Here is a 27708-nt window from a genome sequence, read left to right on the forward strand (position 1 = left end):
ATTCACCAGGCATTGAATCCCTGTGCCCAGTGTCTTAGCCACCACTGGCACGTTCTAGCTGGAATAGAGTCCGAAGGACTGCCACTCTTGGTTTGACTCACCAGGCATTGCACCTCTTCCAGAGAAATAGGAGGGAATGCACTGAGAGTGGCTGAGCATGTTTCTTCTTCGACTAGTGGAGATGGTAAATCTCCTATAGAAGACCGGTTGGCATTAATGATGGTATCATAGATCTTGTCTATCTTAGTTGTGAAGAATTGCGATATTTCGTCGCATAACTGTTGTGAGGAAAGTTCAACACTCTCACAGGCCACTGGTTTCACAAAGGATTGGAGAATTTGGTATAGTGCCCTGGGAGCATTACCTGCGGCCGAAAGAAGGGACGCAATGTGATTCTTGCGTGCGATCCGGATAGCCTTGTGATAGAGAGTAAGAGCTGACCAATAGTCATTCCTGCCATCCACTCTGTGTGATGTTCTCCAGACCTTTTCCAGCTTTCTGGCAGCCTGTTTTAGGGAGCGTAGATGTTCCGAAAATCACACTTCCTGTTTGTGTGCAGGACGTGGATTAAACACTTTCATAGGGGCAATAATATCTACCGCTGTGCGAATAGCTTGATCATATTTGGCCAACGCCGTTTCAACTCTCTCTGTAGAATTGAGAGAGGGCTCAACAAACTTCTCCTGAAAAACTTCAGGGGTCACCTTATGCCATTGTCTCCGTCTATTGGGCAATGCTACAAGTTGAGGGGGCGGTTTACCTAGATTTAGTGTATTGAATTCCATGATAAAATGATCTGTCCATTTTACCGGAGTGGGAGGAAAGCAGTTGATGTTTGGAGTATTCGAAAGGATAAGGTCCAGGGTATGCCCTGCCTGATGTGTTGGACCTATATTTTTCTGTGTAAGGCCAAGTAATGCAAGATCAGTCAATAATGACTCTGCATCACCACACTCCTTCAACTCACTGTGGACGTTAAAATCTCCAAGGAGTAGGAATTCACTACCAGGATCTATGTGCAGCCAATGCCTCCAACAGAGAAATGGAGAAATGTGCGCAGGGGCCGGGGGGGGGGGGCGATAGACTAAAGCTCCTTTACGACCTGCTTTATTTGGCATATTGATCTTCAAATCATCAATTCTAACTCGGAGATACTACATTCTTCTAGAATTGAGATGGAATGATCGCTTCTATAGACAATGGCTATACCTCCCCCAGTTTTAACTGGGCGGTCTAGTCTTTGTATCTTGTAGCCATCCGGGATCCCTAGTGTAATTGCTGGAACTGAGTGGGGTTTTAACCAAGTTTCGGTGAGAAAACATAGGTCTGGCTTGCGTGAGGAGATTAACTCCCAGACTTCAGGGTAGTATTTAGATAACGATCGAATGTTACATAATAGGTTCTTGCAGCCTAGTCGCGTGTTTGGTCCCAGCTCTCTAGTGGACACATGCTGTAAATCATCCGATTTCCTATCACATAATGCCTGAAAGTGGCATTTTTTTTACAAGAGAAAGGGCCCTCCGGAGGGGTTCCCACCTCCCCTGAACATCCCGGCTGGGAGGGCATCCGTAAGCCTATTAGTTCTCGTGCAGTGTAGCTTACCGGAAAAGTAGCATGACAACCATGGACAGCAGATGGTAGTGCCATAGCCCCTGGCCCCGTTCGGTCGCGGACGGGCGCAGACGGGCTTCTCTTTGGCTTGTCTTAGGCGCGTCCTTAGGCGCACCCCTGCGCGCGATCGCTGCGCGCTCAGAGCGACGAGAAGGCTCCTCGTCACTTCCCCCTCCCTGTTTACCACCTTCACTCCTCCTTGCTCCCCCCCTTCCCTTGTCCACCCTCAGCCCGCATCCCCTCCAACCCCCCCCCCCACTTCTGCCCCTCCCGCTTCACTTCCTTACCAACCTAACGGACCACTAACCTCCCTATCCTGACTGCAATTTTCCGGCTCTTTTTTTTTTCAATTTGTGCCTTTTGATATTTTTGATTTATCATATCTTACACATTTTGTTGTGCTTATTTCCCATATTTATCATTTTGAAATCTGTCAGGCGGAGACTTATATGTTGTCTATATACATTGATGCTATGTATGTCCCCTGTCTTATTGACCTTTCTTGTCTCTAAAATGTAAAGCGCTCTGGTACCCCCGGGTCCAGCCAGAGCTATATAAAACCTCTAAAATAAATAAATAAATAAATCCTCAACCTGAGGCAGGGGGAAGGCTCTGCCTTAACCCTACTGCTCTTCCTCTTGGGTAGTGTCTGGTCCATTCTTCCAGGATCCAGCACTTGTTCAGCTGGGCATTTATTGGCCTGTGACCTGGTCACAGCAAGGTCATGTGAGGATAGACCTAACATTTCTACATGAGTCCTGTACTCCACATCTGACCACAGTGAGGATTCCAAATCATTGCCCAAGAGACAATCAACTGGGAGGTCTGAACTAACTACAACCCTTTTGAGGCCAGTTACCCCTCCCCAGGAGAAGTTAACAACTGCCATACTGTGATTGGTAGTGACGTTGCTAGCATTGGAGCCTAGGTAGTCTGAACCTAGCATGATCTGATCAGGGTCCACAAAGGCTGGTGTCACCATAGTGACACTGGCACATGTGTCCCTGTAGGCCTGAGCCATTTTTCCATTGATTAAAGGCGTTTGCCTGTATTTGTGCAGAGTACTAGGACTTACAGTAGGGGTCATGTCCATGTCCCCAGTACAAACAAGAATAGCCTGAGTAGGTATTCTGACTAAGTCAGAACCCACCTCAGTTCCCAGGGTTAATCCTACTATAGCCTTGGGGGGGGGGGGTTCACTACCACTACTAACTGTACTAGGGGGTGCAGGTGTCTTGGGGACAGTAGTGGCAGGAGCTTGGCCTTTCTTGGTGCACTCACTAAACCAGTGAGTTTTACTTTTACAGTATTGGCACCATGGTTTCTTTGGAACATCAGTCTTCTTCTTTTGGGAGTTCTGGGTCCCACCCACCTTGGATTGTTGGGGCCCTGTTGAAGACTTCTGGTCATTTTGTGGATTCTGATTACTACCCTTTTGGTCTGCTTTCTTTTGGCCACCACCCTGGTTCTGGTTCTGCTGCTTGACCCTGGTTCTGACCCATCTGTCTGCCTTCTTTCCCAATTCTTGGGGAGAGCTCAGATCTGAGTCAATCAGGTGCTGATGCAACAACTGGTTCTGACAATTATTTAAGATTTGTTCTCTCATAATAAGATTGTACAATCCTGTGTAATCAGTAACTTTACTACCCAGTATCCAGCCTTCTAAAGCCTTAGTGGCACAATCAACAAAGTCGGTCCAATCCTGAGCCTGAGTTTTCTGGGTGTCTCTGAACATCAACCTGTACTGTTCAGTTGTTAAGCCAAACCCATCAATCAGTGCAGTTTTCAGGACTTCGTAAGCATTAGCATCCTCATCTCTAACAGTGAGGAGCTTATCTCTACCTTTACCTTCAAAGGAGAGCCACACTATTGCTGCCCACTGACTCTGGGGTACCTGCTGTACTTTGCAGGCCCTCTCCAGAGCAGTTATCCATTTGTGGATATCATCTCCTGTTTTATAGGAGGGCACTATTTTACTCAGGTGTCTATTATCAAAACTCCTGTCTTTATCCCTAGGGATATTGCTGCCACCAGTGGGTGCTACCCCACTCAATTGTTGCTCTCTGGCAAAAGCAAGTTTCTCTTTGGCAAGGGCAAGTTCTTCCCTTTGGATCCTCAGATTAACTTCCTTCATCTTTGCTTCATGCTCTCTCCTCTGAGGGGAAGTCATCCTCCTCTGAGCAGATGCATGAGAGGCATGGGAGTGAACCGATCTATTGGAGTCCCTAGAGTGAGACCTATCTCTTCTAATCCCAAAGTTAGGCCTGCTTGTGGATGGCCCTGGGGCTCCCCCAGTTCCTTCCCTATGTAGGTCTAAGTTGGCCCTTGTAAGTCTGCTGACTAAAGGTTGGCCATTTTCTGCCTCATCCTCAGATACATCCCCTTCTTCCCTACTATCTACATTCTGTTTCAGGGAGGTTAGAGTCTGGATCACCTTCTAAGGGGGGCATGCTCCCATCTGCATTAGAGGGGCCTGTGTTAGAAGCCGTTCTAGCATCATATGTCTCTAAGAGACCTAACAGAAAAGGAGTGGTAGGGTTAGAACCCTGTTTCAGTTTCCTGGAGGTACACAATTGTCTCATCTCCTGGAGACTGAGGGCTGCATATCTGGAAAGGACCTGTGGAGGGTCACTAACCACAAGGGGAGCCACTGAGATCTCTCCTGTGGTAGACATGCTTTCTCGTGAGGTGTAAGTGGTGCACTTACCTACACTATGGGTTTTCCTACTGATCCCTTGCTAAGAGTTGTAGTCCGGGTGTGCTAGGCCCTTTCTACTACAACAGCTGGTTCAGTAGAACTCAGAGTATTTCTAAGCTTGTTATATGTACCTATGGTACCTTATGTAATCTTTCAAATGATATTTCAAGATTATATTTGGTAAAAACAACAGCAAGCTCAAACCCAACCGCTGCACACCAATGTGAGAAGTTGGCCTGATATATGATGCTCACTAGTTCTAGTGATCACCTTGTATCAGTCCAAACAACCCTAATGGGTATTGGTTGTAAGTCAACCTTATAGACCAGCTATCCTAATGGTAGCATGGACAAAGCAGTCTTAGACTAAACTCTTTTGGCATGTGAAGCCAGCTGTTTTACCACATATAACCCCTTGAATACCAGATGAAAGGACAACACACAGGTTGTTATAAAAATAAACAATATATTTATTAATAACAAACACCTCTGAACTCTTTATGAGATCAGAGGGCTAAGCACATGACAATCTCTAACAAAAAATACGATAAGTTGCACAAAATTACAATGGTGCCCTAGGGGTACGGCAAACCATATACTAAGTAAATGGTATAAGTAGAACGATTTAGAAATGAAGATGCCCAGAGGCTGTAGGTTTGCTGGGACTACCCTACCCTAACCTTAGGTAAGTATCAGGAGGCCCACGGGACGCGTGTGCAGAGTGTGAACTCACACGCGAGATGCGGAACAAAGTCAATGGGCAGAACAAATTACGAAAAGGTAAGTAACAGACAGTTCCTACTATTTACGACTGGATACCTGGACACTAGGAGAGTCAATCTACCTATGAGCACCGAAATGCTCCTATTACCTCACCCACGGGCTGCGGGTGCATAGGTGTGAAAGTGTGTCGGGTTTCCGCGTTGAAGTCAATGGAGCCTTGAAGAAAGATGCTGCAGGCGACCAGGAGGAAGATATCCGGTGCGATCCAAGGGTGGATCGAGGAAGAAGAGGACCTGAAAGCAGAGGGGACATTGTTCAAAGTCACTAGCCAGTGACCGGTGTGGAACCAGATGCTGTCGTCGCGATCAGGTGAAGAGTGGACGCTTGTCTCTGCAGCCACGTGGTCCAGGAGGTGTCTTCGACGACCAGGATGGAGGCACGAGCTGTCCCACGCAGGCTCACGCTGTCGGCGGTGTCGGATCCGGATTTGGAGTAAACAGGCCTTGGCAAAGGCAACCCATGAGTGGACCAGGAGGGTCCAGGTTGCTCCTCTTTTGGAAGGGAGCAAGGGCCAGTCTGGAGCAACCAGACCAGCAGTGTAGATTTCGTGGATCATCGTCTAGGAGGTCACTAGCCAGCTGGCAAGTGACCAGACAACGCGTCGAGCAGCAATCAAGCAAAAGGGCCCCACGCAGATCCCATGGATGCTGGAGGGCTGGTCTTTGGTGCAGGAGCTGCTCGTGGCTGGGGCTTCTCAATCCCCAAAGCACTTACTCGAGGATGCCTCAGAAGTCGTGCTGGAAGCGAAGTGCAGTCTCTTCAAGATGGCCGGTCCCACGTGTCTCGTCGCACCCACGGGTCTCCGCTGTGCTGCAGATGTGGGGAGAGGTCGGAGAGGTCTGGGAGTCCGGGTCTCGTCGGGCTCTGAAGTCTGGATTCGGCAGGAAGGACGACAAAGTGGACCGCTAGGACGCTTGATGGTGCCTGCAGTTGCAGGGTGGACACTCCTTGCCCACAAGGGAGATTCTTCAGTCTTCTGTGGAGCAGAACGTCGAAGTCCAGAGTTTTTTCTTGTAAAGTTGTTCAGGATAATCTAACTTGGAATGGGACCAGCTCCTACCTTTATCCTACTAAAGGGGGCTGTACTATGACTAGGTCCCTCCTATGGGTGGGACCAGGAAGTGGGGTGGTTACACCCCCTATCCTTTGTCCGGTTTCGCGCCAGAGCTGGGGCTGGAGTGCCCCAGCAACTGGTTTGAACCGGTGTATGCACAGGGACAACTTGTGTGCCCCAGGCATGTCTCATTCCTTTCAGGCCTCCCTACCTCAATACACAAAATCCTGTCTGGGGGGGTGCTAGCACCTCTCAAGGCAGGAAAACCTTTGTCCAGGCCTCCCTTGCTGGAAGGACTCCCAGCAGCAGGAGGTCAGACTTGTGTCTGTGGTGGCAGCATCCATTTTGTGATGCTGTGGCTCGAGTTAACTTTAACCGGGGTTCACAGTTACATACATGTCGTGTCCCTCTAAAAGGGTGGAATGCTACCCCCTTCGCCAGAACTGGCGAGGGGGTAGTATTCCAATTCGTATGACACCTTACTCGACATGTTTTGATAATGCTATACCAAAGTTAGCAATAACCGCGAGGATTATAATGCACTTAAGAGTATATGGTATAGCATTATCATGGAACAGCTATAAGGACTTGGTTCCGCAAGCTGCAGACAGGCTCAGCTCATGCTAGAGCACCATCTCACAAAATTCCAAGCACTCTGCCTTCAGGATTGATAATGCCTGCCATAGGAGTGACTGATGGGAATATATGTGTCCATTTTGGGGTTAGATATAGGTATACTATATCTACAGCAAAGGGTGATTACACCACCTTGCCCCAGCTGTCTTACCAGCCAGTTGTGTCTGTTTAGATGGCCAGCCAGGGGTGGCATGATACATGCTTCAGCCCCTGGTAGGCCTTGGGTTCACCTATGCCCTGGGTACCTAAGGTACACTGTACAGGGGCTGATAAGGGGGTCCCAATACCAATTGGTAAATGCATCTAAAGTACATGGATGTCAATTTAGAGAGAGAACAGCTAGGCTGTGGGTCTGATTAGCAGACCCACAGCCAGGGAAAGTCGTAAACCAGTGAAGCAAAAAGCAAAAATCTGGGGTGACCATAGGATTGCAGACCCCACTCTCCTACACCTGCTAAGTGAATTTCCTCCCATAGGATAACATTGGTGATTCCCTGCGAAAGTTTCAACTTTTGAAATACAATAATATTCCTTAAAAATCGTACCTTTAACCAAAACGCATTTACTCACCTGTTTTCAGGAAATGTCCCAGGGCTGAATCTAGGACCCAGCCCTGTTAGCAAAAGTAATCTGAAAAGTAATTAACTGCATTTCTTCTTAAAAAGCCCATTCAATTGAATGTACTATACTATACCTGCAATGTGTTGCAAACTGCTTTCTTAAAACTGAAACCAAAACCAGTACAAGTTACACTGCTATTTTGAACTGTGTTCATACAAGTAATTTACTTCTGAAAAGTATTTTTATGCTTATCTACACCAGGCTTGCTTGGTTCTAGAAATAAAACTGTATATTTTTTTTATACAAAACAATTGGCCTAGAGTTCAGTTTCTGAGTGTGTGAGACCATTTGCTGACTGAGTGTGTACATCAAATGCTTTACACTGTCTTCTGATACTGCCTTACTGCTCGACCAAGCTACCACTTTAGAGAGTAAGGTTCTATCTAAGTTTAGCCTCTGCCAAACTTCTGGAGCCCCTTGGACTCTATACACACTGTACCTCCCTTTGGTGCAGTATATATAGAGCCAGTTTCTTACACACCCCTGGCCTATAAAAAAATCCTTGGCATCTAGGGTGCTTTCTGCCCTGGGGACGGAGGGGGCAGATTGGGGGCTTACTGCTCCCCAATGGGGTCAGTAAGGCTGTCTGGCAAAATTGAATGTGGGAGTAAAGACCCTTGCCCAAGGGGCTGCACCCCTCCCTCGTGGCTAGTGGGTGGATCCCTGCTTGGGTATCACCCTACTTGGGCGATCACCCTACTTGGGTGATCCCTAAGCAGGGATCCACTAAGGAAGGGTGCCATTGGAAAGGGGAGATTCTGCCCTTTCCAACTATACCCCTCCCATGTTTTTCGGTGCTCGGGGGGCTGAGATAGCCCCACAAGCACCTTAATTGTGCTTAAATCTTTCTGGATTCACTATGCTGTGCATTATTCCACCATCTTGTGGTTGGGTCCGAAATTGTCGTATTTCTTCTTTTTTTTTTTTCTCGGCCCAGGTAGGTTGGGCGTCCGTACCACCATTTGGTGTCCTCTGTGACATTGGCGCGCTTCCGGCGGCAGCTCCCTCCTGTGATCGCAATCTTCAGATTCTTTTTTCCGCCGTTGGGTCTGGATCGTCAACGAAGGAGCTCCAGAACTTAGGCAGAATCACTGGAAAATCTATAAAAATCACCAGGAAATCGACTTCCAGTGCTCGGGGGACCATTCAACTAGCCGGGACGTCGAAGAATAAGAACCATACCTTCGACTTGCGATGCTCACACAGGGGGCCCCCTGAGCACCATAATGAACAAGATTCCGTTCAAATTTTGAGATAACTGCAGACACAAGTACGCGCGGAAGGACCAGCATCCAGTCTGCAACCTCTGCCTTCCGCTCGACCATTGAAGCGAGGACTGCAACGCCTGCGCGTTTTTCACGCCTAAGACACTTAAGGTGAGAGAGAGAGGCAGCGAATGGCAAAGCACGCCATGCAGGGCAAGGAGCACCTCCGTCCCTCCGAAACTTGGGCCTCTCCAGTGGAGAAGAGGACAACATCGCCAAAGGGCCACAAGACTCGACGGACGTCGAGATGGAAAAGAGGAAGGAAGGAAGAGTCGTCGACCCCTAGACCCTCGGCGGATACTCGAAGGAGTGAGTCCAAATCCTCCCACAAAGGGGCACTGCTGTTGAAGTCCTCTCCGCTAGCAGCTGCACCCAAAGAGGAACAGCCCAGTGGGTCCTTGGCTAAGGACTCCCAGCCGGCGAAAAGCCTAGAAAAGGCAAGGGCGTCGAAAGCGGTTCCAGAAAAAGAACTCTCGACATCGAGGCAGGAGGCACTAAAACAAGGCCCATCGTCCAAGCCCACAAGCGCGACATCGTACACGACCACGAAACGGAGGATGGAGAATCTTGACGCAGAACAAGCGTCCGAGATGGACAGGAAAAGGAGAAGTCTCGAGGCAGAAATGGCGAGTATTTTCCAGAGAAACAAGGATTTTGGCGACAAAATGAGCCGGTACATGATCCCATCAATACTCGTGCTCGAGGTCGAAGCCATGGGCGACGAGGGGGAACTCCAGCCGCCGAACACTCCAGAACCCACCGAGGAGCAGGTGGCAGAGGACCTGTATTACTACAGCTAGGAAGAAGAAGAATCGTACCATGCCTCGACGATTTCGGAGTCTCAAGAGGTACAGTGGCTGGACCTCGATGCCGTATCACCACAAGAGGGCGTAGAGTCCAACCCTTCGAGTCCTTCGCCGCCAGACGACATTGGAATGTACAACCAAGTCATAATGAGAGCGTAGGAGACATACAAGGTGAAGCTGGAGGAGGAAAAATCACAGGAATGTTTCCTGCTGGAAACACTTTTGCCAACACAAACAAGGAGCCAATTCTTGCCAATGCTTCCTAGTGTGCTGTACCTGGGAAGGGAGGCGTTCATGGAACCGGCGATATGCAGGTCTGTCACCCCAAGGTGTGAGAAAAAATACAAACACTCCTCACAGGACCCCATGTACATCAGGCGATCAGTGCCACCAGACTCCATCATCACAGCCACAGCCAGAAAGAGAGCCAACATCCCCACAAATACAGGACCACCTCCTGACCAGGAAAGCAAGAGGATGGACCTCATAGGGAGAAAGATGGAAAGAAGTGCAGCAATACAGTGGTGTATCGCCAACTCCAATACCCTCATCAATAGTCATGCGCATCAGCACTGGGAGGAGGTTGGAGAACTACTCAAGCACCTACCAGACCAATACCAGAAGAGGGCCAGACACCTGGTAGAGGAGGGGAAGAACATGGCAAATACATGTTTGAAATCTGCTCTAGACGCAGTGGAAGCATCAAGTAGACAAATGATGATAGGGGTGACGGAGAGAAGGCATGCCTGGCTCCGTATCCCAGGCTTCAAAGCCGAAGTACAAAGCAACATCCTCAAGACACCCTTTAATTGGGAACAACTGTTCGGCAGCACAGTCGACGAAAAGTTTAACCAACTGAAGAAGGCGAACGAGACTGCAAGGTCCATGGGAGCCCTGCAATTCAGGAGATGAGACTGGGAGTACCGCAAAGGAGACCAGCAGGCAGGGGTAACAACCAACCACCTACATCGTAACAATCCTTCAACCAAGGCTTCCACGGGGGAAACCAGGGTCAACAGCAGGGTCAGCAGCAGCAGACATGGCAATACCAACCTAGTGCCTAGTCCTTTCGTGGACGCACAAGAGAACGTAGTAACAAGCCCAAAGGAGGCCAACAGCCCCGTCTCCAAGTGACTTCACAAAAACTTCAACGCTCACTCAGCAAACATCAACAAGGTGTGTCACAAACCAAAACAACAAAAAGTTTCTCAGTTCATCTAAGATGCAACACCAGTAGGAGGCAGAATGAAGGACTTCCTCCATGAGTGGAGGGGGATTACCACAGGAACAAAGGAACTTCTAGACAAACGAGCCATAGAAAGGGTACCAGAACAGCAGAGAGGGAAGGGGGATCTACTCCACTTACTTTCTCGTGCCAAAGGTGGACGAGACGCTGCGTCCTATCCTGGACTTAAGGTACCTGAACAAGTACATAAGAAAGCAAAATTCAAAATGAGAGCTCTGCAAGAAGTAATTCCCCAGATACAACAATGGGATTACATGACAACAATAGATGTAAAAGATGCATACCTGCACATACCATTGAACAGAAATCACAAACACTAACGTTTGTGTTCAAGGCTATACACTAACAGTTCACAGTGCTAGCTTTCGGACTAAAATCAGCACCAAGGGTGTTCACAAAATGCCTGGCAGCAGTGGCGGCACACTTGAGGAGACAGGGGATACACGTATACCCGTATCTCGACTACTGGCTGGTAAAGGCAAATTCATACGACGCCTGCAAAGAGAACACTCATACAGCGATTCAAACTGTCAAGATTGGGGTTCTCCATCCACTGGGGAAAATCCTCCACAGAACCGGAGCAGGTGAAAGTCTTCTTTGGAGCAGAGATCAACACCTTACAGGGCAAGGTGTTCCCAAGCACAAAGAGGACCTTTGCTATCCTGAAGGAGACACAGAATTACCGCAAGGGGCAAGCTCTGACAATGAGGACGGTAGGGAAAATGATGGGCATGATAGCGTCTTGCATAGCATACACATCCATTTGCATTTTGTTGCAACCTACTTGCAAAACTTACAGCATACATCATTGTTTAGTGTTCCATTGATTAAAGCATTTATGTTGGGACTAAAATATCCACTTGAGCCCCTCCTGTATGGAATCTCAACATAATTCTTACCAGACTAACGGCCTACCTTTTTAACCCTTACACTCATGCCCTCTTTATTTCCTGTCTTAGAAGGTAGCCTTGCTTATCGCCATTACCTACCTGAGGCGTATTAGCCAGCTACCAGCCCCTACTACCTGGGAGCCTTTCATAAGGGTACAAAATGTATGTAATGTAAAAGGATTTATAAAGCGCATGGCTGCCCGGGAGCGTCCCAACAAAAGATAGGGTCGTTTTCTGGACCAGTCCCACATTTCTTCCAAAGTTGGTATCCGCTTTTCTTAAACTATTGAACTTTCAGTATTCTTTCCATAGCTTCAGTCAGTCAGAAAGGACCTTACACACTCTTGATGTTAAAAGGTTCCTTGTGTATTAAATTGGTAGGACCAAACGTTTCTGCAAATCAGACCAACTATTGGTTTCATTTGCTAAATCTCCTAGAGGACAGACCATATCCAAAGCAGGCATAGCCAGATTGAATTATCAAGTGCATCCAAACTCTCTACCTTATAGCAACAAGCACTGGCGTTGCCAATAGGTTTCGCATTTGGAAAGTTGGAGCTATTGGTTTTGTAAATGACATTTTATATTTATATATTGTTATTGACAATGCCAATAACGATATATAAATATAAAATGTCATTTACAAAACCAATAGCTCCAACTTTCCAAATGCGAAACCTATTGGCAACGCCAGTGCTTGTTTCTTCAGCTGGCCTCGCAATGCTGCCAAATGGCCGGAGGGAAGCCGGAGGGGGCGGGAGAGCCTGGGGGGGGGCGGGAATGCAAGCGAGGGGAGGAGAAGTGTGGCTGGCGGATTAGGGAGATGTCAGCTGGCCTCGCAATGCTGCGGATTCATCATTTGCTTTAAAAGATGTAAAACAAAACCTAGTACGTTTGTTGTTTTAAAACAGTCCTTAATCAAGTTCATTATTTTTGATGCAGACAAAAAAAAATGCTGACAAACTAATACAGCTATTTGTTCAGTTTTTAACTATAAATTTGGGTACGGTGCATGTTTACTGCACGCCATTTATATATGTAAAAGGTTGGTTTTAGGTTTGATTTCCCGGTTCACGAATCTCTGAATATTTTGTCCGCCACGCTGTAAAATACCGATATGGCTCTTACAGACAGGAAATGGTTCGGTTACTCTAGTCCACTTTTTCTTTCAAACGCACTGCTGTTTTGTTTTGACCATTCTACTTATCTGCGTCACGAGTCAATGCAAGTGTCTCACTTCCCGGAGATGATCTACAAAAGCATTAATAACCAGCTACCTTACATAAAATAGAAAACTGTGACCCATATACAACAGATACATCTACCTCCAACCATTTACCGATGCAACCCTGTGACCGAAGATTACGCGGCAAGAGGCGAAAGTCCAGAGCCTGGTGGGGGGGGGGCGGGAATGCAAGCGAGGGGAGGAGAAGTGCGGCAGGCGGATTGGGGAGATGTCAGCTGGCCTCGCAATACTGCCAAATGGCCGGAGGGAAGCCGGATGGGGGCGGGAGAGCCTGGTGGGGGGGGGGCGGGAGAGCCTGGTTGGGGGGGGGGGGGGCGGGAATGCAAGCGAGGGGAGGAGAAGTGTAACAGGCGGCAGGCGGATTAGGGAGATGCGCGTGCTTGTGTGGTCACGTGACCCGCTGTGACTCACATGCACTGTGAAGAAACCGCAGTGGTTTCACTAGTCGATTGAGCACTTGAATTTTCGCCTATTACATTCGCAAGCGAATGATAATAGGCGAAACCTAAAAAACAAAAATAATACAAGATGCTCTCTGTAGGACGTATTCTACTTGTGAAAAAGGTCTACTGTTACCTTCCTCTGCAACGTCCCCATTCACTAAGCACTATTGTGTGGACATATTAGCCTGCCAACAAGATTTAGTTGGTCAGGCAGTAGTGCGAAAAACATGTTTTTACACATTTGCGTCATCCATGCGCTAACCACAGCACCTGGGAGAATACTGCTATTCAGTCTGCTAAATGTGTATCTACAGCCACACATGCTATGAATGGAAAATGCTACTCTTTTCATCGATTGACATTCTTGAATCATCACCCTCTGTTGAGCTGGGTGTTTGACTGTATCATTTTAATAGCAGTACCATGTTAAACATAGTCCCTAAGCTGTCACTACTGTTGCTTATTAACCTATACACATACTTTTTAAAAGAACCAAACTCCATCCAATCCGGGGTAACCAGATTGACGACCACACCCTGAGAGGCCACCATCATTCAGATATTTACCACAGTCATGTGTTGGAGGTTCCCTTGAGCTCTTCTCACATCTCCTAAGTCAAGTTAATTTTCAGAATACTTTCAGACTTAAGAGACACAATTTATTGAGGGTTTCTGAACACTTCATATCCTAGGATATTTCAGAACTTCTGATTCTACCAAAAAAGAGCCTAGATTGATCGACCTTCATAGCTGCTGTATTTACTGTTTTCAACCCTCCCAAAAGACGACAATATATGCAGAAAACTCTCATCTAAACTTTTAAACGAGACAGGCCAGCTGTTAATTTGCCTGCAACATCAAAAGGGGCAACTGCCTCAGATCAAGATTCTGATTCATCTAAAAAGACCCACAAGTGGGCTCAATTTAAAGAAAAACTTGTACCGGTTTCAAAGAAGTTTTTCTTTAAATTGAGCCCACTTGTGGGTCAATGTTTACATTTTTTTGTTTTGCTTTTTTAGGTCTCGCCTATTCCATTCCGCAGGAATGAATATGCGAGTCTAATGCTGCTAAACCACCGCTAAACCAAGGCTCTCAAAAGGCTCTCAAAAAGCGGATTTCCAACAGTTCACGAGAATCACGTGACCACAAGCACGCGCATTTCCCCACATGAAAGGCATCAGCCTCCCTCCCACAGGCTTCCCCAGCGTGCACTTGGCCAGCCTCTGCCAGTTCTCTTCCCCTAATTATTCACTTCACTTTTCACGGCCGCAGGCCGTGACTCCCATTTCACGGCCGCAGGCCATAACTCGCCTTTCACGGCCGCAGGCCGTGACTCGCATTTCTACTCCCCCCCAGCCCATGTAGACACCATTGCTTCACTCCGCTTAAAGCACACCAGGATACTGGAGTGCTTTAAGCTGAGCCATAAAGATTCTTATCTGTTGGCAGACATCCCCTGTGAAATGCAAATCTGACCTTAAGGGGGACGAAACAAAGGCGCATCTTCAGTCACATCATAAGTCACGACTTGCATGCTATTCTTTTAATATAATACAAGTTGTCATTGATGTTTCCGTCATTGCATCTAAATATATCCTACAAGTTTCATGCTTCTGGCATGCTTTTGGATAAATGTCTTTTTCTTTTTGTGCGCGCAAACACGCAGAGCACAGCCTCTCGCACTCAGCTGCACGTTCTTCCATTCCACCACCCCCACTCCCTCTCATGCATGCTATTCGGTCTCAAAACACATTACTCATGACACTGACTCCATTACTTGTGTGCTATTATTTAAATATAATACAAGTTGTCCGTGTGCCCCACTTTCTCACCCAGGATTTCTAACAGTTCACAAGAATCACGTGACCACAAGCACGCGCATTTCCCCACATGAAAGGCATCAGCCTCCCTCCCACAGGCTTCCCCAGCGTGTGCTCGGCCGGCCTCTGCCAAATCTCCTCCCCTAATTATTCACTCGCATTTCTACTCCCCCCTGGTCTCACATCAAAGGCATCAGCCTCCCACAGGCTGCCCCCCCCCCCCCGCCTGCACTCCCCAACCAGGCTGCCTCGCATAATTGCATCAGACCCGAGCCACGTGTCATCCTCTTCCTTTTCATGCCCCCCTCGCCTTTACACTTCAGTGTTTACCCCGTCTTCCTCTCCTTTCGCTCACTTACGCTCTGTGTTTATTCTCTCCTTTTCCCCGATTGTTACTCACTATATTAATGCGTCACTTCCCTTTTCACGAGCTCGTAATGCGTGTGTTTTGTGAGCTTACATGAGCCGACAGGTTGCCAGTGCCAGCCTTCCTTCCCTCGTGCACGCTGCAGCGGACGCAGACCGAGCCCAGCCATCCAATTAATGCATGAGTCACGCGCCTACCCAGGCCTCGCTCTGGCCTCCGGTCTTCCTGCTACCTGCTCCCCGCCTCTCCTTCTGGTTTACTCACTTCCCCTCTTCCACATTCTCTTCGCCTCTCTTTTAACTCTCCTTTCCCCCTATTGTTACTCGCTATATTAATGCGTCACTTCCCTTTCCACGAGCTCGTAATGCGTGTGTTTTGTGAGCTTACATGAGCCAACAGGTTGCCAGTGCCAGCCTTCCTTCCCTCGTGCATGCTGCAGGGGACGCAGACCGAGCCCAGCCATCCAATTAATGCATGAGTCACGCGCCTACCCAGGCCTCGCTCTGGCCTCCGGTCTTCCTGCTACCTCCTCCCCGCCTCTCCTTCTGGTTTATACAGCAACAGTTACATCACACAAGGACACGTTCATTTTTGTAGGCACGGGGAGAGCAAGTGACTTGCGCAGAATAACAGGACGTTCAATGGAGTTTCCAAACGCAGCTTCCCAATTCCAAAGCCGGAAGCTCAGGCCCATGCGCCATATCCTCTCCCGGTCGGCACCTTAGAGGCTGGCGGGACATGGGCGTGGCTAAACAGCAGCAGCCAAACACGCAGCGTTTATACAGAGTCCTTCATTGCTGGAAATGTACTGCAAACATGGAAACCGCACAGGGCTGTGTTACAATCTCAAGTGGGGGCTTCCCCGAATTCCACGCACAGATCTCACTCCACTCCATTGTTATGTTTTATGTTGTTAGTGTACTCATTGTGTGTTCTGTCATGGGCATTTTGTTTTGTTCAGCTACTTTTTGGTGTATTACTATTTTGTATTGCTCATGCACGAGCACATCCCCAAGCCTTCTGCCTGCCTCCTGCCTTGTTGTCTAAGCCTCGCATGACTTCAAAGGCTCCCCCAGCGTGCACTCGGCCGGCCTCTGGCATTTCTCCTCCCCTAATTATTCACTTCACTTTTCACGGCCGCCAGGCTGTGACTCACTCGCATTTCTCCTCCCACCAGCCCATCGCAGCCTGCCCAGCCTGTACCGTCTCTCCCTACCCCTTAACCCTTCGCCCTGCCCCCACCACCTCTCGATATTGCTGCTTGTTCTGGTGCTGTGCTTCGAAACTGTATCGAACGATGGAATCCTACCATTTGTCATTTTTTTCAGGGAGGAAAGGGTACTCTGTTTTCCCCCAGCAAACATTACCCCACGAATTGGAGTTTGGATTTTTTATCTCGGATTGAAAAACGGAAAAAACGATTTACATGTAGTGTCTACTTTTTTAGGTCTCGCTGAGCCAACGCACACACACAACCAAACACACACACAACCCCACACACACAACACCCCCACACACACAACCACACACATAAAACCCCACACACACCCACCACACACACAACCACACGCGCACACACCACACGCACCCACACGCACACACCACACGCACCACACGCACCACACGCACACACACAACCACACACACACAACCACACACACACAACCACACACAACCACACACACACAACCACACACACACACACACACACACACACAACCACACTCAACCACACAACAACACACAACCCCAAACACAACACACACAACCCGAACACAGCACACACAACCACACACAACTCCACACACACACACAACCACACACACACATGACACGCACACGACACACACACACACAACCACACACACACACAACCACACACACACACAACCACACACACAACACACAACTATCTATCTATCTATAGCCCTCACTCTATCTATCGCAACTCACTCTATCTATCGCATCACCACAGCATCACTCAGGGGCACCACAACATCACTATGCGCTACTACAGCATTACTGAACACAACAGCATCACTCATCCCCACCAGAACATCACTTAGCGCCACCACAGCATCAATCTGTGCAACCATTCAACAACAACTGGTTCAAATGCGTTCTCTCAATGTTTCAAGCTTTATTACAAATGTCACAAAAAGATGTTAATATTTCACTTCTGTTCTTGGATTTTCGTGACAATAAAATACACTGAACATAATCTTCACAAAAGTTATTTACAAAAGTTAAAGCTATTGCCATTATAAATTACAATAACTTTTATTTAAGTACTAATTAAAAAAATTAAAAGCCTTTGTTATTTGTAATATAAATACATCTAAGTCACGTAAATACAACACATACTGCATTACAAATGCTATAGGTGTCACATTTGCGAAAGTTAAAACTATTGGCATTGTAAATAACAAAGCTATTAATTTCGCTACTTTCAAAACCAAAACATAAATAAAATATGTCATTTACAATACCAATAGCTCAAACTTTCCTAATGCAAGACCTACTGCATTGCAAATGCTTGTTTTATTAGATGGGTTTTCTTCACTTGTACCGGTTTCAGAGACAAGTGAAGAAAACCCATCTAATAAAAAAAAGCAAAACAAAAAAAATGTAAACATTGAAGTAGGTTTCTTGAAGTACTTCATACCTTTAAAAAAGCCAAAAAACTAGAACCATCATCTCTAAGCCAAAAAACTAGAACCATCATCTCTAAAAAGATCAAGAACTCAGTGTCCTGAGCCTGTTATGTATTATTTTAGGACCCTATTGTAAGTTTCCCGATTCATGCCCTTATATAGGTATAAATCCCCATATCCTTATATAGGCATAGAAATCATAACCATATTTAGGCATAGCTCATGCAGTCCAAATACGGCAGGGCTACTTCCACTAGTTCCGAAAATCCACAACGATTTCTTGGAAAAACCTGCCTTCAGCAGTCAGGGACTTCCCCTTGCTTGAGTATGGATTTGTCCAAGAACTCATGGAGTATTCAAAGAACTGAGACTCTTTGATGACGTTATTATGTCCAACTGTACGTCAAAGTTGGCACCATCAAGGTATAAATATTTATGTATGTATTTTTCTATAGTTTAGGAACCATACAATGCTCTTACAGTATTATTTTATTCTACTCTTTATACTGTATGCATTATATTTTACAAACTGTTACGATTGTAGCAGTTCATTCATTTCTTATGCTTGAGAAAGAAGACTGTTCAATAAAACCTTTTATTGAAAACGCCCGTCTTTCTACTTTCTCTGCACCTCTAGTGAAACGAAGCATGCACGATTGACTGAGTGAAATATCTATCCAATATCTATCTGCTGCCTTTTTTACAACAGAACAGAACAAATCCTGAATGGAAAAAATGGTTAATCTGGCCCATAGACACGAATAACTGTCAAGATAGATTCCTGAACAAGACACAAGGGTTCACAGTAACTCTGCCAGATCCAAGATATATCCAAAGATAACCTCCAGGGATAATAACAACTTACAGTGTAGGAAAACTGCCTTGAATGGCTACAAAAATCCACACTTACAGAAATCAAACAACACTTATCTTTGTTTAAAGATGGCATTGATTTACGAGAATTCTTAATGGGACCTTGTAATCCACGTCATAAACGTTTCATATTCGCCGGTATATACGCTGCTTACAATGAAGCTCGGAAAGTCACGCAAATATCTATCTATTGTTTCCACAACTCTGAAGATATTGTTTATCTTGGGTAAACAAAGTTGTCATGTTTATGCGGTTGTCTGAGACTAATCCCTTCTTGTGAATTCGAGAGTTTCTAGTGACCTCTGAGCTAGCTGGCACACACAATTAAGTCTAGTATATTCGATAGAGACCTAGTCGACCTCAGTCCTACGTCTAATTATAGGATATATTATTCCAATGCGCAGAGCCTATTGGGAATATAGGAACTACACTACAAGCCTCATGGCCATATCCCTTCCTCTCGCCTGCAGCAAAACGTTTATCTTTGACGAGGGTTTACACCTCATCAAAACTGTCGACAAAGGAAAAATCTATGTAACCCTCAATGGAGAAATCAGCATGAAAGCCTTCAGTCACAACAACTGAAATGACAAAGAAAATGTAGACAGAAGCAAAAACTGAAGCATTTGTAAGACCGAAGGCAACACCGCTGATGACACATCACTGACAAAGTCACTGTTGATGGAGCCGAAGTCTACGACATCCCCATCAGTGAGATACCTCATAAATAGATCTCTCTCATATATCTCTCTCGATGGGACACCTGTCTACCACTTCACTGTCGACAAGACTACTACAAATTAGAGAAATTTCTTCACAAATAATATATATCTGTATCGGGGGGAGCCATTAAGTTCATGTCTAGGGCATAGGTCTCTCACCCTCCTCCTGAGATGCGCATTTAATGATTCAGATTTCTATAATACACTTTCCTGCACCATACATTGCAATAAGGTATCTCATCTTTTGTTCACACTCCATTCAGCCTCTCACCAGCTTTGCGGAAAGCAATCTAACATGGAGTCTGTGCTCTTGTGCAATTAAAGTCCAGAGGAGGGGTCATACAACATCTCGTAGCTAGAACTTTCTTTGAAGAAAAACGACTGAAACACATTTTCCTTTACTACCTGTTACCTTACCTAGCCCCTAAAACACCTTAATCCCCTTTCTACCTCATACACTTTCCCATCTCTGAGCTCTTTCAAAACCCTTATTATCCATAGCCTTATCCACTCTGAACCCTACAAACCCTTACTACTCTGTACTGTCACCCACCTTTAAAATATTACTACAAATGACCCATCTCTGAACCCTAAAAAATCCTTAGTACCTTTAATCATCACTGAAGCCTAAAAAACACTGCCTATCCCGCACACTTACCCTCCTCTAAAAACTAGGAATCCCTTTAAAACAGTTGCCACCCTGTACCCTTACCCATTCCATAACCATTAAATTGCCTTTTTATGATAGAATTGTGACATTTAAAAAAAATGGCTGTGTTGTAAAGTACCACGTGGTGAAGTACCAAAAAAGGCCTCTGTAGTATTTACTTGCATGGTTACATCTATTGGGAAAAAGACTGCATACCGTTTCTTGATCAGGCAACAGTTCCATGGGCAGTTCACCACTTGCCAGAGATCTGAATGAACATCTTGAATAGTGATGCCTTCAAATTGGTTTATTGCAAAGTAATTAAAGATTGGAAGGGCAAATATGTATTGCTGTTATGTTAAGAATAAGCACGCTTGTTGCATTGACATCTTTTAATTAATCTTGTCCCTCTTGTTTGTTTGTGGGTAGTAGGATAGAAGAGACAAAATTGGGTACCTTGAACTGAAAGCCCTTGATTGAACTTTTAGTTCAGGATTATAAGACGGAGAGAAGAGCGCTGAAAGAGACTGTTTGAAAGCTGCAAGAACAAATGTACTTTTTTTTCATTGGTTACTGAACTGTCTTATTATTTTGCAGGAAGAGAGTAAGAGCATGAAGCACCAACAAATGGATCCTTTTACTCGACGGCAGTGTAAACCGACCATGGTCTCCAATGTATGTTTTGCATCAGCATTTTATAAATGTACGACTAAACGGGGCATGGGGTGAGGGTAGATGCTGGTGTAGTGTTGATTTATTTTGGTTTGCCTTGGAGCAATAAGCAAACAGAAGTAAAAATGTCACTCCTTGTAAATATTCAGTATGCCCATGGCCAGTGATGTGCAAGATAAGTAAGATTATTTTTTCCTCTGCAGTCTAGGGATCCTGGTGTTCAGGCTGCCATCAGGGCTTCGATCAATGCCAAGTACGGGTTTGTTGGAGCGACGGAAACTTTAAAAGACAAAGGCCTGGTACGAGTTTTTTTTTATTGTAATGCAGTGATATGATCCGTAAATTAATAACATTTCACTTTCAGTGCGAACTACCCATTGTAAGGCTCATTTTTCCAGCGATATCTGGCACTATGAAATGGTTTATGTGGGAAAGTGCCTCTTTCTGCATGGTTGCCCTCACTTTTTGCTGAATTTGTGACGTGCTTTGACTGAGTGTGACTTGGGCACCTGCTAACCAGGTACCCAAGGCCTATGTTTTTTCCCCTAAAACTGCATTAAAGCCTAAACCCATTGGCATCTCAGACCACAAGTTAGCCCCCGGTAAATGGTACCAGAGGTACCCAGAGCACTGTGACCAGAGAAGGCCTCTAAGGGCTGCAGTACTTATTGTGTCACCCTTAGAGGTCCTGTACCTTCACACTCACACACTGCCTTTGCAGGCTGCGTGTTTTGGTGCAGAACTAAGTGAAGAGTCGACATGGCACAATCCCTGTGTGCCTTGCCTACAACCCACTGCCCTGTCATATAGCAGTCACCCCTCTAGCTGGGTGCACTATACCAGTGGTGAGGGTACAGGTGCATGAGTGATGTTCCCCTACAGTTTCTAAGTTCATTCTTAGACATTGTAAGTGCAGTGCTGCCATTAAGAGTATATGGTGCTGGGAGTTTGTCATTGCGAACTCCACAGCACCATAATGGCTACACTGAAAACTGACATGTTTGGTATCAAACTTCTCAGCACAATAAACCCACACTGATGCCAGTGTGGCATTTAATGAAAAATGCATACAGAGGGCATCTTAAGGTGCTCCCTGAAAGCTAACCTACCACTAGTGTCCAGGCTGGGTGGCTGCTTTCAGCTGCCACCACCAGACAGGTTACTAGACCCATGGGTTGAGAGCCTGGTGCTCTCTGGGGCCTGAAACAATGCACATCCTGGACCGATGTGCCAAGCCTCCTCCCCCAGGATTGGCAGGATCCATGAAGGGGAAACTTCAAAGGCTTGCCGCCTTTGTGAACTTCCCCAGGCCACTTGCTGCTTTCAGCAACTGGTCCCCACTGGTTGTGACCCCACATTGTGGGTGGGAGAACCGTCGGGAAAAACAAGTGAGGGAGAGTGTGACCACCTCTACCAACTCCACCCTTCAGGCGGGAGAGGCAAGGATGAAGCACAACTTTGTCCCGCCATCTTGCAGATGGGGAGACTCAACCAACCAGGGAAAGGCTTATGACCCCCCTCTCACTGGAGGGTGGCATAATAGGGGGTATACCCACCCCAGGGAAGGGACCCATTGGTCCCAACCTTTAACCTACCTGTAACGCCCCTAAGTCTAGTATTTAGGTTACCCCTGAACCTTGCTTCCTCAGACCAGAAGAAACTATAAGAAAAGGACCGAACAGCTGTGCCGAAGCTAACAAGGAAGATCCACACTGATTGGCCCAGCCCTTCCGGCCTGTCTCCACCTCGCACCTGCGAAATCCCAGTGTCCTGCAGCCAGCAACCTCAAAAACCCCGGAGGACCTGCCTGCCATCAACCACAAAGACTGTGTCTCCTGTGAACACCAGATTTGTTAATTTCCAACCTCTGGCTCCGGTCGAACACTGCGAATCAGCGCCACTCTGCACCCGCCGTCCATGGCCCACTTTCGAGTGGGCAAACACCACGAGGAGGTCTTACCGGTGATCCTGACCTGAGATCCGGCGATCCCCTGACCGGCCTCAAACCTCTAGCCGGCACCTGCAGCCTAAAGGAACTGGTAAGAAGATCTGACCCTAAAAGGCACCCTTGCACTCGACGCCCCACGTCCATGGGTGGCTAAACCGACGGTGCCTAACCAACCCCCAAGATCCCAACTTACCTCTCGAAGTGGTGGTCGCACCCAGAAGACCTTCATTCCGTGCATGCTGTGTCTTTGCAAACTGGAGGTTCCCCATTGCAAACAGGGCACCTAGCGTCGAAACAGCACCCTGCACCCAGCCTCCCTAGTGCCGCTGAGGGTGTAACAAGAGTGCATTGCTGACCCTGAGGGACCCCCGAGTCTACCCCCAGAACCTCAACTCCCACTACCAAATACTTACCCTAAAACAGATTAGGTTGTGAACACATACAGTAACACGGTGAAAACACTACAGATGGACACCACACCGGTTTTTATAAAAATAAGTATTCTTTATATAGACTTAACACAAGACCTAAACGACAAAAATCCACAATACAGTATTAGAATAAGCATTTGCAATGCAGTAGGTCTCGCCTTGGAAAAGATAGTTTTTTGCTTTGTGAATAGTAATGTATTTACTGTAAATATGATAATATAACTATTGGTGTGTTTACCTGTGTAACTATTTAAAAGAATGAAAAGATTTTGTTAAAGTGTTGCATAAAAGTATTTTCTAAACAATGTCTATCTAAAATGCATATATGCAATGCACTAGGTGTCGCATTTCACTTTCACCTATGGGTATTGTAAATGAAAATGCCTTTTATAATTGCTGTTTTTTTAAACCCATAAATAAAAGGCATTGTCATTTACAATGCCAATAGCTCAAAATCTCGCGAATGCGGGACCTATTACATTGCCAATGCTTGTCTTGTGTGAATTGTTTACTGGACTTTTTGAGTTTGCACCTTATACAAAGTCATTTCTGAAGGAGAAGTATGATCACCTTGTTTGAACTTTTATAACTTATTTGATGCAACACTGACATCTGACTGTGGCTCCAGGGGATTGGAAAAGTATCCCCCTTCATTACTATATGTGTAGAGGCCCTCACTCTTCCACAATCATTTGGCAATGCAGGTAGATGTTTACCACCCAGGCCCACAGGTTTCTCTTCTTTAAATTCCTTCCATGATACTTGTAATTGTTCTTACCCTTAGTGAAACCCCACAAAAATATCCTATGTAACAAAACCTACATTTTATTTGTACACAATCAGTGCAAATGTAAAGTACTTTGGCACACATTGGGTCTGGTTTGCACTGTGTAACACTGCAAAACAAATTAACAAAAAATAACATACGCCTAGGATCAGCAAGTCTCCCCAGCTTCCCTTGAAGGTTAATTGGAATTACGGGGTCACTGAGGGGGTGTAGCTAACAGCCGATGGAGCAATATGCGTTTTCCTGAGCTTCTGGACAGTTGGCTGCATCAACAAGCATCCGGACATTTAAACAAACCATTGATGCCCGGTAGTGTATTCACCCACCGTGGGGACAAAGCGTCATCAACGTGAATATATTTTTGCTAACAAAGAAGCAATATTAGTTGCAGAAAAGGAAAACCCAATGACACTGCACGTCGAAGACAATACAGCAGTGGATTCAAAAGGACACGAGACCAATAGAAGCCTGTATTAGGTGGTGGGCCGCCATTGGGGTAACCCGGGTGTTTGCCCCAGAGGTAGAATGTGAAGCAGTGGCAGTCGAAGGAAGAATGAACAATGAGCCGCACACTGAATAGGTAGCCAGCATGGATTAGGAATGTGGAGCAGCAACTGCTATACCAAGAGTAGGGAAACCTGCTGGGTTCGAAACACCCACTTTGTCTATCTGAACCACGAAGAGGGCTACAAGATTAGAGCCGAAGACAAATGTGGGGATGGAGTATTACCACATGCAACTATGAAGCAGAGATGAATGGAACTATGTGGCTGGTGCTGCTTCAGGAGGGCCACAGCAGTGGTACAACGCTTCCTAACAATGGAGGTAGGGTGTGAAGGAACGAACACAGCAGACCGAAACCAAGCACTAAACGAACACAGAAGGTTCACACCCCTATAACAAGTACCTGACCGCATCGAAGAGGCCCTGCACCCTCCCGGTTCCAACAAGCGAAGGATAACGCCGTGAGCGTGCACCTCGGTTGTCCGGGCGCCCGCTCAAAGACACGCTGTGCGCCATTCCAAATGCTGTCCGGGGCAAGCTGATAGACACGCCGTGAGCGTGCACATCGGCCGTCTAGGAAACTCGCCATCGAGGAAAGGAGCTGAACCTGAGGCCGAGGCTTGTCCCATCAGCGAAAGCGGCTTCACCGGAGATCAGCGCGTTGAACGCAGAGCCTCCTTCCCATCCTAAGGTAACCGGCTGCAACCCGTTACCGGAGTTTGCACGAAGGGGGGGGGGGGGGGAGATTGATCAAACGCCCTGCCGGCGGGACGCCGCAGGGGTGATTCAATCTTTTTATCTATTAACATGGTGCCAGTGGGACGCCCGCCTATTTCCTCTCCTGGGTGTTGTTGAACAACAAAGCAGGTCGCATTAACGCCTCGCCAGCTGTACACGTGCAGATCTTCTGTCCTGCAAGTTGAGCTAACTCCGTGATACACGTTCACGGGGGCGTTCACAATTACAGTCCTTTCTGCGTGTGCACGTGTCCTGTCTCCCTTCTAAAGCAAGTCGATAACAATAGATCTCGCTAGCGACGGCGCTTTCGCACTGCGTCGCTAGGCGAGACCTAAGAATGACTTTTAGATGGTAAAAATAGCTTAGTTCAAAGATGATGGTAAATGTGACACGTTTCTCACAAAGTACCTTTGGATGCATAACGCAAGATAAACAAAAGGTTTGCAGGGTGGACGATGTTTCGGTTTCTTGCTTCGGGGAGGCGACACGCTTCTCCGGTGTTGCGACTGCAACAGCTGCGACGCGCTATTTCTTGTTGTGTCGCACTTCCAGCTCCCAACAATACGCAGGCTTCTACAGACATAATTTCCAGCAAGGAAATTCAGGGGGGAGCTGGTGGTGAAGTCTTGTATCCCTGAGACTTCAGCAGGAGGCAAGCACAATTCAAGCCCTTGGAGTCTTCTTCAAGATGATGAAAGTTTAATAAAAGTTCCTCTTCCTTTCCTTGGCAAATAAGCAACCACTGCAGGCCAACGCCAGAAAATAGCACACTGGAACAGTAGCAGTCAAATCATTCAGCTTCTTTTGGTTTCTCTCCTTGGCAAAGGTTCGTCTTGATTCCCAGAAGTGATCTAAAGTCTTGGGGACTAGGCCTCAATATTTATACTAGTAAATCCTTTTCAAACACAGAATGTAAAAACCACCTTCACTAAAAGATGTATTTTAACATTCAGGCATACTATTTTTTTTTTTTTTAACCATGTTCCCTGGGCAGTTACACTCAAACAGCCCATTCTGGCCTATGGGGACAGGTAACCTTGTAATAGTGAAAAACGAAATAGGCTGTAATTCACCATCAGGACATGCCACACACACACCAGGGCATGTCCTACCTTTTACTTACAATGCACCCTACCCTTCGGCCTACCTTAGGGGTGGCTAACATGTAGAAAAGGGGAGGTTTAGGGACTGGTAAGTGGGTGCACTTACCAAGTCGACGTGGCAGTACTAGGCTGCACACAAGGTCTGCAATGGCAGGCCTGAGACACACGTTACAAGCTGCTTCTGTGGGTGGCACAATCAGTGCTGCAAGCCCACTAGCAGCATTTGATCTACAGGCCCTGGGCACACATGGTGCACTGTTGTACTAGTGTCTGACCAGTAAATCAAATAAGCCCATCATGGAGTCACTCATCCATTACAACAGTTTACAATAGGGAGCACTTCCACTGTGGCACTGAATAGCAGTGGCACAGTGCCCAAAGCATATAAACCAGCAAAAACATATCAAAAACGGAGGAGACAACAGCGAAAAATGGAAGGGAGACTCGCACCAATGGTACCAGGTCTAACACTCCCTCATCCCATGATCCACCTCAACACAAAAAGAAGGCTCCGGTCCAACCTGAGCGTTCGGGCACCGGTCGGCACCGAGACCACGCTTCTGATGCCCCGCCTTCTGGCTGTGGTACCGAAGCCTACAAAAAAGCCTTTTGGCTTTGAAAAGCCTCACTCCAAATTGAGCTCAGAGCCGAAACCTTCGGGGTGGAAACATAAGTCAGGCTCCGACCCACACCATTTGGCACCGAAACACACTTCTGATCCGAAGACACCAAAGTCTAAGACTCCGGCACCAAAACATTTGGCACCGAAATCACCTGAAAAGCACATTTTCGATGCTCCGATCGTCAAACTGGACCCGAAACAGAAGGTGTTGTGCATTCATCCAAAGACTAGACACATCACCACTAAAGTGACTTTAAAAAGATAGACTGATACAGAAGAGGAATATCACATTCCTTTGAAGAAGGGAAATGTTGGAACTAACCCTTCCCCTCCTCCTCTCCCATCACCACCTTCCCCTCATTTTTAACCAATTTCACCTGAGCATTCACCACCACATACAACTGACAACCAGGATGATGGGATGACCCTGGGGATGGGGATGAAGATTATCAGCAAGTACATACAGACCCATGGGACAACTACAACACTAATTTCCCAACAGGCAATGATCCCAACTTGTA

General features: G+C 46.7%; 1 protein-coding gene across 1 annotated transcript in view; it reads left to right on the forward strand.

Moving 5' to 3' along the window:
• The window catches only part of RTF1 (RTF1 homolog, Paf1/RNA polymerase II complex component), a 371191-nt gene that overhangs the window by 254347 nt on the left and 89136 nt on the right, over nt 1–27708 (forward strand). The window contains exons 15-16 of the mRNA XM_078659620.1: nt 20980–21057; nt 21258–21353. Of these exons, the coding sequence (XP_078515746.1) occupies nt 20980–21057; nt 21258–21353 (174 nt within the window). The remainder of the gene's footprint in view (nt 1–20979; nt 21058–21257; nt 21354–27708) is intronic.

The sequence above is a fragment of the Lissotriton helveticus genome, chromosome 9 (assembly GCF_964261635.1).
Source record: "Lissotriton helveticus chromosome 9, aLisHel1.1, whole genome shotgun sequence".
NCBI classification, from domain to species: domain Eukaryota; kingdom Metazoa; phylum Chordata; class Amphibia; order Caudata; family Salamandridae; genus Lissotriton; species Lissotriton helveticus.